Here is a 17587-nt window from a genome sequence, read left to right as displayed (position 1 = left end):
TTTTATCAGGAGTCTAATCAAAATTTTGGAGTTTGGAGAACAATAAGAGGTGCGCAGATAGTTTTTGAATGGGTATTTTATTTGACACAAACAATATATTTAAAGATCAGATTAAAAAACTCAAAAACAGCAAATCGAAATCGAAATCTATGTTTTCGCGATAAAGATTTCCTTGTAACCAAAAACTAAAATTTTTCCTGGTAACAAACTAAAATTTTATGAGATCTTTGATATAGCTGTTCAAAAAACTTGAGTATTATTCTATGGAACAGCAACGAAACAACCCGAACTGACAAAAATGGTTTCCGATTGATTTAAATTGATTTTGAATTGATTTTAAATCGATCCAATTAGATTAACAATGTACATGTTACGAAATTAATTGAATTTTGAATCGACCTAAATCGATCTTTTTTGAAAATTTTGGATCAGTTTAAGTGTTTGAAAAGCAATTTAAATCGATTTGGATGGATTTTTAATGACTAAAATCTATCTGAAGCTCACTCAAATCCATCCGAATCTCATTTAAATCCATTTTAAATTGATTTAAATTGATCTTTTTGGAAAATTTTGGTTCGATTTAAGTGTCTTAAAAATCGATTTCAATTGATTTGGACGGATTTTCAGACTTACTAAAATCATCTTTTTTGCTAACACGGCAATAAACATACTCTTTAGAAAAAATAACTGAAATATTCTATTCTCGACTTTTAAATGAAAAACACACGTGCCAGATGTTATAGAATTCAATAAAATGATCGACATATATCAGAACTTAAGCTCAAAAATATGCAATTAAATCATAGAAAATCCTTGTAAATCAGACTATGGGCAAAGTCCTACGTAGAGAAAAAGAAAACGGTCTAAAGAAATTAATATTTGATCTCAATAATATGCAATTAAATCATGGAAAATATTGAATGTAAATCAGGTTTTGATCAAAAACTTGTGCAACTAATAAAAAAAAGGGTCAAAATAGATCAGATTTTTGAACTCAAAATATGCAAGGTAATCATAGAGTTTTATCGATGTTCTGTTCTTTCCATTTGGTCTGTTTTATGCTAAAATACGCTATGGATGTAAAATAAAAAGTGATAGGCAATGAATAAATGCAATTAAAGTTCGAATCTGATGAAATTCGAAGGAAAAAAAATGATTTAAATCGATTTAAATCCGTTTTAATCCCCTTTTAAAAAAGAACAAAAAAAGACGGTAAAACTGGATCAATTTTTAACTGGATTGATTTTAAATCGATCAAAATCAATCTGTAATTTTCAGTTTAACATTCGTACTTTTTTCATACTGAAAACGATCCAAAAAAATCAGCATATTTTTTATGCTAAAATCAATTTTAATCCATTTTTGTGAGCGCGAGAAGGAAGAAATTAGAAAAGCAGCAAAAATTGACGTGGAAAATTGTTTAAAACTGAGAAATTTTGGCAGCAAAGGTCACTAACAAGACTAGTAAAAACTACTATATGTAGAAGCGTTGCATACTTTGAAATTTTGAAAACCACGGTTTAATTAATACAAAGAGAGGGTTTATCAAAAGAAAGTAATAAAAAATTGCCAAATCAGAAGTTTTTTTTACAAGGAAATTATTGAGAATAAGCATACAATACTGCCCATCTAAAACTGATAGTTACTAGGGCTAGAAATATCGACAATCTTTTTTTGAGAATTTGTAGTAGTAAATATTGAAAATGCAATTGGAAAGTGAAGACTTCTTTCATTCTTTGATCAGATACATTTACTAAGAAACCTGATTTTTTACAATAAAGAAAACTGTAGAAAGCGATAGAGAGAGAAAGAGAGACAGAAAGTGCAAGTGCGCATAAATTTCTTTTTCTGTAAGATTGATACTTATACATTACAGAAAACGTAATCGATTATAGGGTTAGGTAATTAGGAAAACAACTGACAATTTGTTATAATCATTTAAGTTAATTAAAATGGAGTTCACGTCAGCACGATTTTATATTGACATCGTTTTGTTTGATGTCTCTCAGATTCTTTATCCGCAGTTTTCTTAAAATAATTTGTCTTTAAATTATTATTTCGAATGTCTTTTCGAGTGAATTCCACTTTGTAGCAGAATTATGGGAAAAAAATTGGAGAGAAACAGATGAGCTATGGTTTTTACAGATGATCATAGATGCTCTCCTTGATATTATAATTTGCTGTATCAAGCTGGGTTTCGCCACAAAAAGTTTTCTTTTCACAAGTAATGTATACGTACAAATAAAGCAAAGAGTTGACTTCAACTCGGGTTTTCATGCTAATGATATTTTCTCGCCATCCAACAAACAAGATGATGTCCCTAGTTCAGCCGCTTTTTGATTGATTAGATGAGCATTGCCTTTATACTATAGAATAAATAATAATCGAAATGAATAATAACAAGTCATTGGAGAAGTGCTTTCGAGGCAGGTTTGGGAAATTTACTTTTTTAACAACAATTGTTTTTATATGTGGTGCCACTTTTTGTGAGACAAATTTGACCAGAGAACTTAGTTCTAAATACATATCGATACAAATTGCTATGTTTTTGCTCTCTTTTTTTCTGATTTGCTGATTTTCGAATAAAATAAAAATCATCTTTATAAGAAATGAATTCGGTTTTGAAGCGTTCAGCATAAAATTATGGCTCTGAAAAATGCGGTTAATGTGTTTTTTGTAGGTCTGATCAAGCTGAAGCCATATTTTTCCTAGCTTTCAGTAGTAAACAATCATCGGCATACTGTATTAATTTGATTTGAGTATGCACATGAATTCCAATATCATTAACGTATAAATTGAAAAAAAGTTGGCCCATGATTGTCCCCCGAGTTACCTCTTTTCTTAATAATAATGAATCCCAAAAAAATTGATGACAACAATCCGTTGGGTTCTTTTCGATAAAAACTTTGCCAATAAGGCTGTAGAGTTGTTTAAAAGTCCAATGTTTTGCAAATTGTTCACTACAACTTCATGATCTATTGAAAAAAATGCCATTGAAAGATCCAATGAAGCTGCACAGACTGTTTTCTTGTCATCAATAATCTTTCGGATAAATTTTGCACAATTTATCGTGTGGTGAGTTTTTTTTGAAAATCCGAATTGGTATGGGTACATAATCTTGTGAAGTTCTAAATATTTTGTTAGTTGTGTTGATAGTAAACGTTTAATAATTTCGATAAGGCGCTAGTTATAGATATTGGGCGGCAATTAGAAGCTAGAAATATTCCTCGAGACTTGAAAATTGGGGTAACATTTGCATGTTTCTAATGATTTGGGAAATGATTTTCTAAGATGCATGCATTTGAAAATAAAAGTAAGATGTGGGGCAAAAATAGTTTTTCCATCAATGATAGTCCTTGCACGTTTGTTCCTATTCTTTTTAAACTTACATCTACAATCTCTTTTTCTGATACAGTATAGAAGTCACAAATTTGCATTTCTGGCCTTTCAATTTTGTTCTACGAATATTTTTCCGATCCTTCCCCAGAAAAATCCAAGAATGAAAGAAGTCAATTTAAATAAGTTTTTAAACTATCGTTAACTACATCACAAAACGAGTTTTGAGCTCTGGAATGAGAGAATGGTGTTCGCGCTAACCCCTGATTTTGTTAAAGAAATTCAATTTTTCTCTTTGATTCGTCAACTTATCAAAAATTTCGATAGAAAAAAATTTCTTGTTTCGTCTTTGCACTAGCCTTAAATAGAGTCCTCGAATTTTTATAGTCATTCCAGCTTAATTCTGTTTTAATTTCTTGAAAATGTCGAAAAACATTGTTTTTTGTTTGAATTGATTTTGGCATTCTTGATCGAACCAATTGACTTCCAGACTGTTATTCGTTTTGAGAGTTCTAATGAACACTTGTCTGATATATGCATTTTTCTCCAATGCCATGAAAACAATATGAATAAATATATTAACATTTTATAACAGCAGTCCAGTTTGTACATTTCATGCCACGACATCTCTGTCAGTGTTTCAACAAAATTTTCTTTAGAATAGTTTTCTGGATTGAAACTATGTTTAAAATGTTCAAATTTTATGTTTCAACTTTTCCAAAGATCAAGGTGAGAAAACAACAGAACGCGAACGATGTGTTCTTATATTTGATTCAAAAGTAAAAACTTTGTTAATATCTTCTTTTATGATGTAATCAAATGACTGGATGAGTTGGCTGTAGACTTCGTGGGATCCTCGGGTGGACATACACTGAGACCATGGTGCTGCATTAATTAGGTCAATGCTTGTTTTTCAGCTAAAGTAGTTGATATTATAATCCTTGTTCAGAAAAAAATGGAGCATTCTGTTATAGCATTATCAATGTAAGAGCCAACTCAACCAGTAATTTTGAATAAATTGTTTTAGAAGGCTTGTATAAGATGTTCAGGAAAATTTTTTTCTGATCCTTATTAGCGTTACATTCGATCCACAGGCATTCAAAATCTTTTTTGCGAACAGTTTCAAATCCTACCGCAATTTAAGTGATAATGCTAAAGATATTTGGCACAAAACGCCCCTTCCTTTTGATTTGCCGTGATAAATATTCTGTCCTGTAGGAAGCAGGGATGGGTTGTAGGAGATAGGTTGCATTCCTCATTTTTTCATTAGTGCGTAGATACTTTTCCGATATTGTTAAAATAGTCTTGTCGCCTAGGTTAATTAGTTAATTTTTCAGCGCATTTCGATTTCTGATTAGACTTTGGCAGTTTATATAATCTATTTTCAGAACTTCCTCGTTTAGTTTCGAAGTCAATTTTTTTTGCATGTTAGGCAAGGGCCTGGGTTTTTTTCTATGTCACCACTGCGAATCTAAAGGATCACAACTCCTGAAAACACACTCCTGAAAACACACTTGCAATAGCGTTTAAATGCATCTAACGGGATGCGCACACAAAACTATATGTACCAACACTAAAGCATATCAACGAAGATGTAGCTATGTGATTGCTGTTTTCTATATGGATAAACCAAATTGATAATGTAGTTAGATTAGTTCGGAGAATGAATGGATCAGACAAAGAAATTTTTTTGATGATTTATTTCCGGAACTTAGAATTGTTTTATTTTCCTGAAGAAAACTGATCACATCATGGTTTGGATTTGGTTCACGTGATACATTTACAAATTTCGATCTTTTTGTAATATCACAGCAGGCAACGTCTTTTTTGTTCGTTTTGAAATTATCACGCATCAATTGAACAAAAGTTTTAACAACAAAATCAGATGGATGTAGTCCATCGGTATGCAGGTTTTCTGGAGACAGCATAATTTGACAGTACATTTCATTTATTTGTAGCTGTGCACATTATTGAGATCCTTATTTTCACTTCGCAACGAACAGTTAGACTTACTAATTTATTTGATGCTTGCATTCAAATCCTTCCTGAAAGTACCAACAGGTTTAATTGAGCATAGATTTTTTGTGCTCGGATTAGGTTTATGTACTGTACGATGGCTTCTTTTGGTTAAATTTTTCTGATAGATAATCGTTAACACCAATGTACAAATTGACCTGGTCGAACTTTTTTGATTTAGTGTTGTTTACTCTCTAAGCTAGACCTTAAATTTTGCGTCCACAAAACTCTCTGGCGATTATGCTTGGTATTATCTGCTCTCCGTGAATTCGGTTGGTTATTGAGTTGCCCAGAGCCAGTTTTCTAAGTTCTCTGTTTTTCGGCGGTGCCTTTGTTTGTTGTCTATTCTGTTTCTGAGCTTGGAGTAGTTGCCATCTGCCGCCTAATGTTGTGTAGATTGATCAAATTTTTTGATGCAATTGTGGAATAGTTCTTCGTCTTCTGGGAGTTGGATGTTGACATTGGATAGCTTCTGAACAATCATTCGAACATAAGTTATTTCATCAAGAGCCGATTTGTGTAATTTTAGTTCTTGATCTTCGCTCAAACTGACCAAAAAAAAGTCGCCACAGAAGCCCAGCATTTCTTTGATTTCTTTTTATATATAACTCGAAAATTAGTTATTATCATAATCCTCCGCACAATAATTTTCGCTGTTGTCGGCCTAAGAATGTCGTCTACTAAAGAACTAGACTCTGCCTGATCAGGCGTGTTTGAATTGTTTTTAACCATGTTTCTTTCGAATTAAATCTCGGGTCAAGACATCGTTTTCGCCGCAAGGATGCGCTTTTCTCAGCTTACGCAGAATAAAAATTGAACGCTTCGATCCATGCTGATGTCTGATTTTTTATGAACTGAACATTGATGTATGAACAAGCCCCTGATAAAAAAAATAGCTTAGCTTGACCGTCACCCCCGAATCATTATTTTAAGTGAAATTCTAGATCGCTGATGAGGTATCTTAAGTGTTTCGCTTAATGTAGCCGGTAGCACATTGTTAAATAACTTGAGCTTGAACCTACTTGTGGCTGAAGATTTGCTCATTCGCGCGAGCTTTCTTGTTGAAACATCACAGAGGTTGGATGCTGGTTTGTCTGTTAATTGAGGGCAAACATCTTTGTTTCGACTTAAATCGTGTCTCCGTTTACTTTGCGTTATCTTCTTATCGACGCCAAACTGAGTTAGTTGGTCATATATGGATGCATAAACGTGCCATGAAGTCTTTCATGCCTTGAACACAATATATCACACAAAACGTTCATTTCTGAAACACCAGACATACACAAACGAATCCGCTCTTTGCGTTTTTGTTGTTTTATCCGAGCTTCATTGTGACTGCATAAATGATCTAGATTTGGTACATATATGTTACAGTATACGTGGACCAAACTATTCAATACACATTTTATCATTTGCTCGTTCCAGCCTCTGTTAAAAGTACTTTTAGTTTGCGAAACCATATTGCAGCACTGTTTGATAAGACTTGCAAACATTTATTTTCAACTAGAAAAAAAATACTTTCGCTTTTCATAAAAAATTAATAATGTTGAGAACTTATCGCTGCTTATATCAAATATCACGTTAAATTAACGCGGCGAACGCAACTACAAGTACTTTTGACAAAATTATTCAGATTTTTTTGAAGAATTTGAAGATTTCTTCAACTTTTTTATCCTATTTCATCTCTTGATTTGATTATTTGGAAATGGCAGAAAGACCTGAAGGCTATGGATTTACAGCTGAATTGGAGGCTAAAATGAGTGGCAAATACGACCCTGAGTTGGAGAAAGACGTGCGGGAGTGGATGGGAGCAGTGACAGGAGAACCCCTCGACGGCGAAGGTAAAATTTAGTCTCCGATTAGCCTATTATAAATAATAAATCCGTTTTCAAGAAGGGAAAAAACACTTTTATTGTTTACAAAACTCATAACACAAAATCCCATCCAGAAAGAATACAAACAAGACTGCTCGTATCAGGGCGAAGCCTTGAATGTTCCGACTGCCCTTTACGGTTTATGGAGCAGTAATAACATTAAAAAATTCAAGGAAATAAAATAAATGAAAAATTTTTTTTTCTAAAATTTAAAATTTTTTATGAAAATCATCACCCCACACGCCATATTAACTAGAAAAGGATAGTTTTCGCTCCTTGTAACAAACCAATTATGGCAAATAAGCTTCTTTTAACCAATTTGGAACGATTTCTAAGACGGATTAACTCTCCGCTTACGCGATAATAGCGCGAAATATATCGCGCGTTAATTGTCCCAAATTGACCAAAATGGCAATCTTTAAACCCCCGTAACTTTACGAAAAATAATCACAGGTGAAATATTGTTTCAAATTTAAGCTCAGGATAACAACACCTTTTGAATGATATAAAAAAATTCCGTCAAAAATGGCTAGTTAAAAAGTCGAAATTTGTCTGAAGAAAAAAAAACCCACCCCGAGCACAAATATTCCGTTACTTTCGTATCGAAAGTCGGAACAAAAAGGAAGAACACGAAAAAAGCCTAGTTTTTAATTGCAAGAATGTGTGCAAATCAGGACGTCGAATCTTCTTTTAATTTGGATTTTGGGGGTGCCGGACATCAAGCCGACGGGACTTCAAGCCGAATCGTAAAATTAGGGACTTCAAGCCGAATAGTTCCTTATAAAGTCGTGAAATATGATTAATTTAAAAATTTTTTTGAAGAATTTCTGAATTTCATGATCTTTCTTCACTAGTCATTGGCGTTTTCATAAAATTTAAGCCTCCACATGATGTTTCGGAAAGTTGAAAAGTAAAACAGGGTTGAAGGCAATTTTCTTGCTTATAATTTATGCATTTCAAAAACCGTCTGAAATTATTAACGAATGCCAACCCTAAGTAATTCCTTGTCATGAATAACGCTTATTATGGACTAAACTTGTCTAAGTTTTCGAAAAGCAACGTTTTAGAGATGATAAAATAGCGTTTTGAGGTGCTTGTAAAGTTTTTTTTTCGGCTTGAAGTCCCTTCGGCTTGAAGTCCAGTCGGCTTGTTGTCCTAGACCCGGATTTTGCAGCAATTTCTTTTTGTTTGTATTTAGTAGATAAAAATGTTCTCTATAATGATCTGAATTATAAGAAATTAAGCACTTTTGTTATCAAAGAACCAAACTAGCAAAATTCAGTAAAATGTTTGAGAGATTGCTCGACAGTCGTTTAAATCGCTACCTTGAAAACTCAAATTTCTAGCGCCAAAAACTTTTGGTTTCAGAAAAAAACAGAAACCGGTATGAATGTTCTAATTGAGACATATAAAAAAAACTGCAAATATCTGAGAAAGTAACACTAAAAAGGTAGAAATGATTTTGTTGGAATCAGAAGCAAAACGTTTTATTTGAATAAATTTAAACTTCCACGGGTTCTGCGCTCAAGTACGTGTAATGTACTAGTTCTTTACAACGACCCAATATAGCTTGCTGTTTGGGATCCCGCCAATATAGGCTGATTCCGCAATTTGTAAGCAAACTCCACAATTGTAACCGGATTCCGCTTGAATTATGCAGATTGGGCTCACACTAGTTTGCGGATTTTTCTTGCAATTGAACGGTTTCACTAGCAATTGCGGAATCCGTGACAACGTAATTATACGATTCACTCAATTTTTACTTGATTGCGGATTCCACAAACTGTTCTGAACTTCGCACATTTTGTTGAGGTTTCCGCAAATTTGCTAGTTTTTGCAGCAATTTTGAGCGATATCAGAAGCAAAAATTTTTACTAAATGGTAACTATCTAGAGTTGCCTTTTAGAATTCCAAAGAAACTGTTGAACTATGTTTTCGATAGCTAACCTTTTTTCATTAAAAGTTTTCGATATATCCCGCATCTAAGTTTAGGCTCAAGTAATCGATTATATCGGATTATTATGATAATTTTTTGACAATTATATTGTTTATTGTTACCAAAATTAGCTGCTTAAAGTATTTATAATTGATTATAATTGTGATATTTTCCAAAAGATTGTTATAATTGATTATAGTTCTTACAAGAAACCCTTAAAAGCAATTATAATCGATTATAATTTCTTATTTTGCCAAAATGTTGTCAATTCAAAACAATATCCAAAATTTATCTTATGGGCTAATAACTTTGTGTCAAAAAGAAAATCTCTAAAAGAGAGATCTCTTGAACACTTTGGTTCATCTGAACACAAAGTCTTACAACAAAACTAAAGTTTCATTGAGATCCTTTCATCTTAGTAGAAAAGGTCCTGCGGTAGATGAAAAATGAATCTTCCGAATCAATCATGAAACTAAATCAATTTGCTGATGTTTTTGTGCTAGAAAAAAAGCTTAAATAATGCATCACAAAACAACTCTAATGGGGAAGAAATGATAAAAAAATCTTTTAAATGTGAATTGATTGGAAAACTTTACAAACAATTTTTTAAATGTTTTATAGGAACGAATGTCTACAAAAAGCATAAAATATAAACAATTTAGATGCAATTTCGAAGACAAAATGGACAAACAAAAGTGATTATAATCAATTATAATCGATGATAATGGATTTTTGTGCAAAACTAATGAATTAGAACTTCGAATAAAAATAATGGATTATAATCAATTATAATTGATTATCATTGCATCGAAAAATAGACGAATAAATAATCGATTATAATTGATTATACAGTTTTATAATTAATCATATTTGATTTTAAAAAGAGAGATTTTGATCGATTACTAATTGATTAAAATCGATTGTTTCTCAATTTTAGTAAGACTAGTACTAAAATTGTAATAAAATCGATTATTAACGCTTAAAACTGGATGCGGGTCCTTATGTACAAATACACTGACGTCTTTTGACAATTACCTTCTGGTTTGTTCAATTTTTTCTGAATCAATAATTTGATCAATAAACACTTAGGTTATTAGGCTAATGCTGTGATCTGTTTTCGAAAAATAGAGCTTAATTGTGTTTTACTTTTAGTTTTTTCTGCTTTGTAATGCCTTCCTTGGCAAAAATTAGTTAAGATTGGTGAGGCTTTTGCAGGGCTTGTTGTTCCGACATTTTTTGAAGAAAATGAAGAAATATCTCCAGACAAGTTTTCAATTTTTAACTAGCCATTTGTGACTGAATTTTTTTTATACCAGTTGAAATGTATTGTTGTCTTGAGCTCAAAAAAAAATCACCTGTGAGTTTTTGGCATAAGGTTATGAGGGTTTAAAGATGGCAAGTTTGGGCAGTGTGGGATAGTTACCGCGCTTTGTAATTAATTTTGTAATTTACACAGCGTGTGGGGAACTAGTTTCAAATTTTTTTTTGAAAGTCTTTTAAATTGTTAAAGCAAACACTACTCTATAGAACGTGAAAATAGATACGAGAATTCTCGTTTGTGTTTATAAGAAAGTATGAAAAATTCTAAAGTTTAAAAAAGGTTTGATTATAAGATTGTGTGTTAGTTTTCATTTGTTCTGTTTTGTGTGGCCTTCTTTGGCAAAATTCGTTTGAAATTTGTAGGATATCATCATGACTAATTCCTTTTCAGTTCGTTGAACCTTGTTTTACTGCATATAGTTGGTTGGTATCAATTTATCAAAAAGAATTCTAATTTCCGGAATAATTCATGAAAAATGGATCTTAAAAGTGCATTAAATTTATTCGGAGTTTACCAAATTTATGAATGCCGCCATTCATCCACCCCCTTAGTTTACCCTCCCGGGCTGAGGCGCTGGACTTATGATTCGACTGAAACGGTCGAACGATGTCCGTTTTGGACTTTTTGGGTCGAACGATGTCCGTTTTCAGCTTTTTGAGTCGAACGATGCCCGCTTTTGACTTTTTGAGTCAAACGATGTCTGTTTTCGACTTTGTTCGATTTTACCGGACATTGTTCGACTTTGTTCGAATTTATCGAAAATTTTTTGCTTTTACCGTGAATTAGCCGAAGCGTCCTGAACTACAACGAAACTCGGACATCATTTGACTTTTTCAAACAAATCGTGTGCCAAAAACCTCAGCCTGGGCAGCCGCAAAATTTAATAGAAAATGCCACAAACTTCAGCATCGTAGATTTGTATAGCCAGGGTTGAGTTGTTGGACTTACGTTTCAATCGATCAGAACAAAAATGGCTATGTTTCGACCGACTTGACCAAAAAAAATGGCTTGGACTGTGTTCGATGGAAGCTATTTATGTTGCGACCGACTCGACCCAAGTTGGCTATGATTCGACCGACTCGACCCAAGGAAAAAGTGTTCGACAGTGTTTGACGCAAGCCAGCTAGGTTTGGTCAGCCGAATGAAAATGTGACGGAAGCCAATTATATTTCGAACGACTCGAACAAATTAGTGGTGTTTCTTACTTCAGATTTGCGCGACCCATGTTGCGACTTTGCGCGAGGCATGTTGCAACTCTGTGCGACCCATGTTGCGACTCATGATTCGAACGTGTTCGACTCATGATTCGACCCTGTTCGACTCATGATTCGACCCTGTTCGACTCTATCGACCCTGTTCGACCCATGATTCGACCCTGTTCGACCCATAATTCGACCCTGTTAGAATCATGATTCGACCCTGTTCGACTCTATCGACCCTGTTCGACCCATGATTCGACTTTGTTCGACTATAGTGTTCGTTCGACCGTCTTTATTTGCGACGAAAATCGGACTCCGTTCGACCGTGTCGGTCGAATCATGAGTCGAACACCTCAGCCCGGGCTATTTGCTAACTTTTTCGCAATTAAAAAAATTTGCCATAGGGCCCGATCAACTGCACTCAGTACTTAGGGACGGAACATATCTGTGCAACCTTGTGAACAAAATCCAACCAGGGAGTGTGAAGAAAATGAACACATCCAAGATGGCCTTCAAACAGATGGAAAATATTAATTTCTTTCTCTCGGCGTGCGAAGCTCTAGGATGTGCGAAAATGGACTTGTTCCAGACTGTGGATCTTTATGAGGCGCAGAATATGGGAGCTGTGATCACTGGAATATTGGCACTTGGTTTGTAAATTCTGATTCTTTTTGAAAAAGCGAGCGCATGGTTCTCTGAAAGCAGGACAGAGTTTTCCAACCACTATGGATTGAGTTCAAAAAACTCTAAAAAATTATTTCTGTAGAAAACTAAAGAAAAATTTTTCTTCTAAGATTTTTATCTTGAAGTTGCTGTTGATTTTTTTTAAACAAAAGGCGATGGAAATCACGGGCGGATTTATGGGGGGATTGTACCAACAGGGATTCGACCCCCTCCCCAACCAAAGAGTCGTCGTGTGGTATTATTTTATGACACCCATGTTAGGCCGAACAACCATAAAATTTTTCTAAAGGCGCCTTCACCGCCAATATATACTAATTTTGAAGGGGAGCGCGCGCCGAAAAAAGGCAATTTTTTGGTCTACTTTTTCCATGAAATGCCGAAAAATGGCATTTTGACGTTTATTTTTATTTGCCCGCGGCGCAAAAGTTTTGGTCAAAATACGGTCCTACGAAAGTTCTGGGAGCGCTCGGAATATCAATTTCGTCGACCTAAAAAAAAGGTCGACAAGATCTAAATTGGGCTCAAACTCAATGTCTGCAAGTTTTTCTGAAAAAGTCACACCCTTTTTCTCGACACTGGTAAATTTGGAACCCGAATGACGGCTGAAAAAGTTCAAATACGATACCCCACGTGGCAACCTAAGAACCTTTGTGAAAAGTCATTAACAAATTAAACAAAAGATACTCTCAACTTAAACATTTTGTTGTCATCAGCAAAATAGAATCTTCAGACATCATCACATGGTTTCAGATTCAGGTTTTTTTTAACCTCTTCAACAGCCCCCCCCCCCTCCCTCCGTAATTCAACTACAGGGTCAATGTACTTACTGTTTAGTGCGTTAAAAAGATCAAAATGCTCAATCTTTCTTTCGAATTTATCCTTCCAAAAATCGGTTGTCATCATCTGACATTATATCATTCAGGTCGTAGGGCACAGACTATAGGCTTCGACGGGCCAGTTCTCGGACCTAAAGAGGCATCTGAGAACAAGCGGGAGTTCTCCGAAGAACAGATGAGAGCTGGCGGTAATGTCATCGGACTTCAGATGGGCTCAAATCAAGGTGCCTCTCAAGCGGGCCAGAACTTCGGCAAAACCAGAGCCATCATTGACTGAAACAAAAGCCGAATTAAAAAAATAAAAAAGTATCGAAATTTCAATGGTTTGAAGGGTAAACTTAATAATTGGTCTTCATTGCAGGCGAAGAACTTCAAATTTACAGCTTAATGTTTTTGTAACTATCATCAGTAAATATGATGAACTATTAAACAGGTAATTGATATATTAATGCGTAAAATTCTGGAGCTTTCAAACTAAGTTTTTTTCCTAGATTATCAAAAACTTAGGAAAATATAAGTAAAATCCTAGACTATCAGTGAAATCCTAAACATGGAACATGGAACTGGTAGTCGAGGAAACAGTAGCAGATGGGTTGAGATATTGCATCAAACATGAGCTGAAACTTGCTGTTAACCCAGTTGATATGAACTATCCAAGAACTGAAAAGCAACTGCAGTATTTTTGAACTATTAAATGAGCAAACAATTGTTGTTTTGTGTTAATTATTCTCGAAAGGCATTAATAAGGGCGATATGCAATGAGAATCCAAAAAAAATAAAGATTTCTTTTCAATTGTTTTTTTTTATTCAGTATTGTTAAAAAAGAATTAGATTTATTTAATCAGTAAGTTTGTTTTTTGGATGTGAAAATCAAAATCTTATTTAAAATTATTACTTTGATTAGTTATTATGGTTTTAATGCCCATTAGTAATTCATTTTTAAGGTTGGTGAATTCCTGGATATCAAAATTTTAAACGTGCAAAACTATTATAGGTACTCTAGGCAATTTTGAGCAACAGTTTATTTTACACAAAAAAAATTTCTTGCAATTCTTAGCGTCTGATTTCACTGCTTTAAGAAAAATTAATTTCTAGTTGCACCAATTTTAGAGGATCAGTCATAGATAAAGAATAAAATTATAACAAGTTTGATGTTGTTTTTGGATGTTTCAAAGCTTTCAAAACTTTTTTTGGTTTGCCGAGATATGAATAGCAACCAAAAGTGCTATTCTTCGGTTAATGCAAAACTCATCAAAAATGATAATAAAGATCAACAAATTTGTCATCAAACTAACAGGAAAAGAAACCATTGACAAAAATTATTATGCTGAAACAAAATAAACAGAAAAAAGGGTGTTTTCAAAAACAAGAGTTCACTATATGGCGAGGACAATGAACTGCAAATAGTTGCGAAGGATTATTTTATTTAAAATTTTGTTTTGCGTGCCTCAAATTAAAAGATCAGTTCCGCAAAATTTTGATGAAATAGAAACCCATCTTACTAGTTGAAGCAAACCAGTAGTAATTGCCTCAACAGTGACTGAATTACAGAAGATTTTGTTCTACAAAACTTATTTCTGAACCAATACCATGAAAAAAAAAATACATCAAAGAGAAGGTGTAGGTTTTTAAATAACCAAAAATATCATACTACAAAAAAAGCCATATTCAGTTACAATTCTTACAATCCTTTACAGTTCTTACAATCCTTTACAGTTCTTACAATCCTTTACAATTCTTAAAACTTTCCATCGAGTGTTAGCTTAAAAATGTGAAAAAGTACAGTATTATGTAAAGCACAGCAAATGAATTCAACCAATTTTTCGAAACTGTTAGAATCACTTGCAACTGTTAACAAATTGTTAGCAATCACTTCACTAATGTAAAAATAAAAAAGATCAAATTTTGATAGTGGTGATCTTAATTTACCGATAAACAGAAAAACAGAACTGTTCGTATCAGGGCGAAGCCTTGAATGTTCCGGTTGCCTTTTAAAATTTTTGGAGCAGTAGTGACATAAAAAAATTAAATGTAGAGAAAATAAAATGAAAAACTTTTTTTCTTAAATTTGAAATTTTTAATGAAATCACCCAACCACATGCCATAAAAGTTTTAAAAAAAGGAGTTCGCTCCTTGTAACAAATCAACTATGGCAAATAAGCTTCTTTCAACCAAATTGGAACAATTTCTAAGACGGATTAATTCTCCGCTTACGCGTTAGTAGCGCGAAACATATCGCGCGTTAATTTTCCCAAAATGGCCAAAATGGCAAGGTTTAAACCCCAATAACTTTACTAAAAAAGATCACAAGTGAATTATCTTTTTAATTTACGCTTAAGACAACATTAGCTTTTGAATGATGAAAAAAATTTTGTCAAAAATGGCTAGTTAAAAAGTCGAAATTTGTCTGAAGAAAAAAAAACCCACCCCGAGCACAAACATTCCGTTACTTTTGTATCTTAAGTCGGAACAAAAACGATCTAATTAAAATTGTTTTTTAATTTTGGCCTACAATCATTTGAAAACCGCTTTTGGCTTACAATCATTTGATCTCTAAGCGATTAGCTAAAAAGAGTAGCACATCTATTGATAATTGTTAATTTTAGGAAAATGCCTTATTTAAAGCTCAAACTAATGAAATGCCAGATAAACAAGACTGCTCCTATCAGGGTTAAGCCCTGAATATTTCGACTGCTTTTTAAGGTCTATAGAGCAGTAATTACAAAGAAAAATTAATGTAAAAGCATTTTTAAAAGTTTTCTAAAAAAATTTGAGATTTTTTTTGTGAAAACATCCCCCCACACGCCATATTAAGTACAGTGTGATAGATTTTGCTGCTAATAACAAATCAATTATGACATATAATCTTCCTTGAACCAATTTGGAACGATTTCTAAGTTGGATTAAAACTGGCTCACGTGTTAATAGTGCGAAACATATCGAGTGTTAATTTTCCCAAATTGGCCAAAATGACCAAAATGGCAAGGTTTGAACCCCAATAACTTTACTAAAAAAAATCACAGGTGAATTATCTTTTCAATTTACGCTTAAGACAACATTAGTTTTTGAATGATTTAAAAAATTTTGTCAAAAATGGCTAGTTGAAAAGTCGAAAACTGTCTGAAGAAAAAAAAACCCACCCCGAGCACAAATATTCCGTTACTTTTGTATCTTAAGTCGGAACAAAAAGGATCTAATTAAAATGGTTTTTTAATTTTGGCCTACAATCATTTGAAAAACACTTTTGGCTGACAATCATTTGAATTCTAAGCGATTAGCTAAAAAGAGTAGCACTTCTATTGATAATTTTTAATTTTAGGAAAATGCCTTATTTAAAGCTCAAACTAATGAAATGCCAGATAAACAAGACTGCTCGTATCAGGGTGAAGCCCTGAATGTTTCGACTGCCTTTTGAGGTCTATGGAGCAGTAATTACACAGAAAATTTAATGTGAAAACATTTTAAAAAAATTTCTAAAAAATTTGAGATTTTTTTTGTGAAAACATCCCCCCACACGCCATATTAAGTACAGTGTGATAGATTTTGCTGCTAATAACAAATCAATTATGGCATATAATCTTCCTTGAACCAATTCGGAACGATTTCTAAGATGGATTAAAACTGGCTCACGTGTTAATAGCGCGAAACATATCGCGTGTTAATTTTCCCAAATTGGCCAAAATGGCCAAAATGGCAATGTTTAAACCCCCATAACTTTACTAAAAAAGATAACAGGTGAATTATCTTTTCAAATTTACGCTTAGGACAATATTAGCTTTTGAATGATGTAAAACAACTTTCAAAAATGGCTAGTTAAAAAGTCCAAATTCGTCTGAAAAAAAACACACCCCGGGCAAAAATATTCCGTTACTTTCGTTACGAAAGTCGGAACAAAAATATTTATGTATGACACTTTAAAAAACAATTACCCAGAAACACTCCCGAGTCAAAAAAATTTTGAAGGGAGGCTACATCGAAAATTTAGCAATGCGAAATTTTGACCAACAACAAACCGAAAGCAAAAAAAACTATACATTTTTTAATTATTAGCAGGAAAAAACCGATTTCATGAATGACTTTGGCTTACAAGAGGATGATTCAAACTTTGTTTGTACGAGTTGGGCCGAAACAAGCTGAAAAATATGAAAAACACTCCAATTTCAACACTATAAAAAACTATTCAGAGTCAATTGATGTCAAATATTACATATGAAAACAATTTCAACAATATAAAAAACTCAATTGTTGTCAATTTCATGACTGATAGAGAAGGGTTTGGCATATTGAGTAAACTGAACGGAAAAATTTCAAAAAATATTTTTGGCCATTTCAGTAATCTACTTAAACAGATAGCAACAGTTCTCACTCTCATGCTGACAAAAACG

At 33.4% G+C, this 17587-nt stretch overlaps 2 protein-coding genes across 2 annotated transcripts in view; one reads left to right on the top strand and one right to left on the bottom strand.

Annotated features, from left to right (window-relative positions):
• The window catches only part of LOC134848245 (surfeit locus protein 4-like), a 284837-nt gene that overhangs the window by 217082 nt on the left and 50168 nt on the right, over nucleotides 1-17587 (bottom strand). The gene's annotated exons all lie outside the window — the stretch shown is intronic.
• On the top strand, nucleotides 6627-13681 carry LOC134847599 (myophilin-like). Its single transcript, XM_063864710.1, has 4 exons — nucleotides 6627-6789; nucleotides 6998-7193; nucleotides 12087-12332; nucleotides 13289-13681. Exons 2-4 carry the CDS (start codon nucleotides 7058-7060, stop codon nucleotides 13477-13479), a joined length of 573 nt encoding a protein of 190 aa, XP_063720780.1. The 5' UTR covers nucleotides 6627-6789; nucleotides 6998-7057; the 3' UTR covers nucleotides 13480-13681.

Source organism: Symsagittifera roscoffensis, chromosome 6 (genome assembly GCF_963678635.1).
Source record: "Symsagittifera roscoffensis chromosome 6, txSymRosc1.1, whole genome shotgun sequence".
Taxonomy (NCBI): domain Eukaryota; kingdom Metazoa; phylum Xenacoelomorpha; order Acoela; family Convolutidae; genus Symsagittifera; species Symsagittifera roscoffensis.
Note: the sequence above shows the minus strand (reverse complement) of the source record. Positions and strands in the feature narration are given on the sequence as shown.

Bases quoted from the DNA above. Each gene is read 5' to 3' on its own strand.
- LOC134847599 (XM_063864710.1), top strand. From the start codon at position 7,058: ATGGCAGAAAGACCTGAAGGCTATGGATTTACAGCTGAATTGGAGGCT. The intron at 7,194-12,086 runs GTAAAATTTAGT...AATTTGCCATAG, and splicing joins AGAACCCCTCGACGGCGAAG to GGCCCGATCAACTGCACTCA. The intron at 12,333-13,288 runs GTTTGTAAATTC...TATATCATTCAG, and splicing joins CACTGGAATATTGGCACTTG to GTCGTAGGGCACAGACTATA.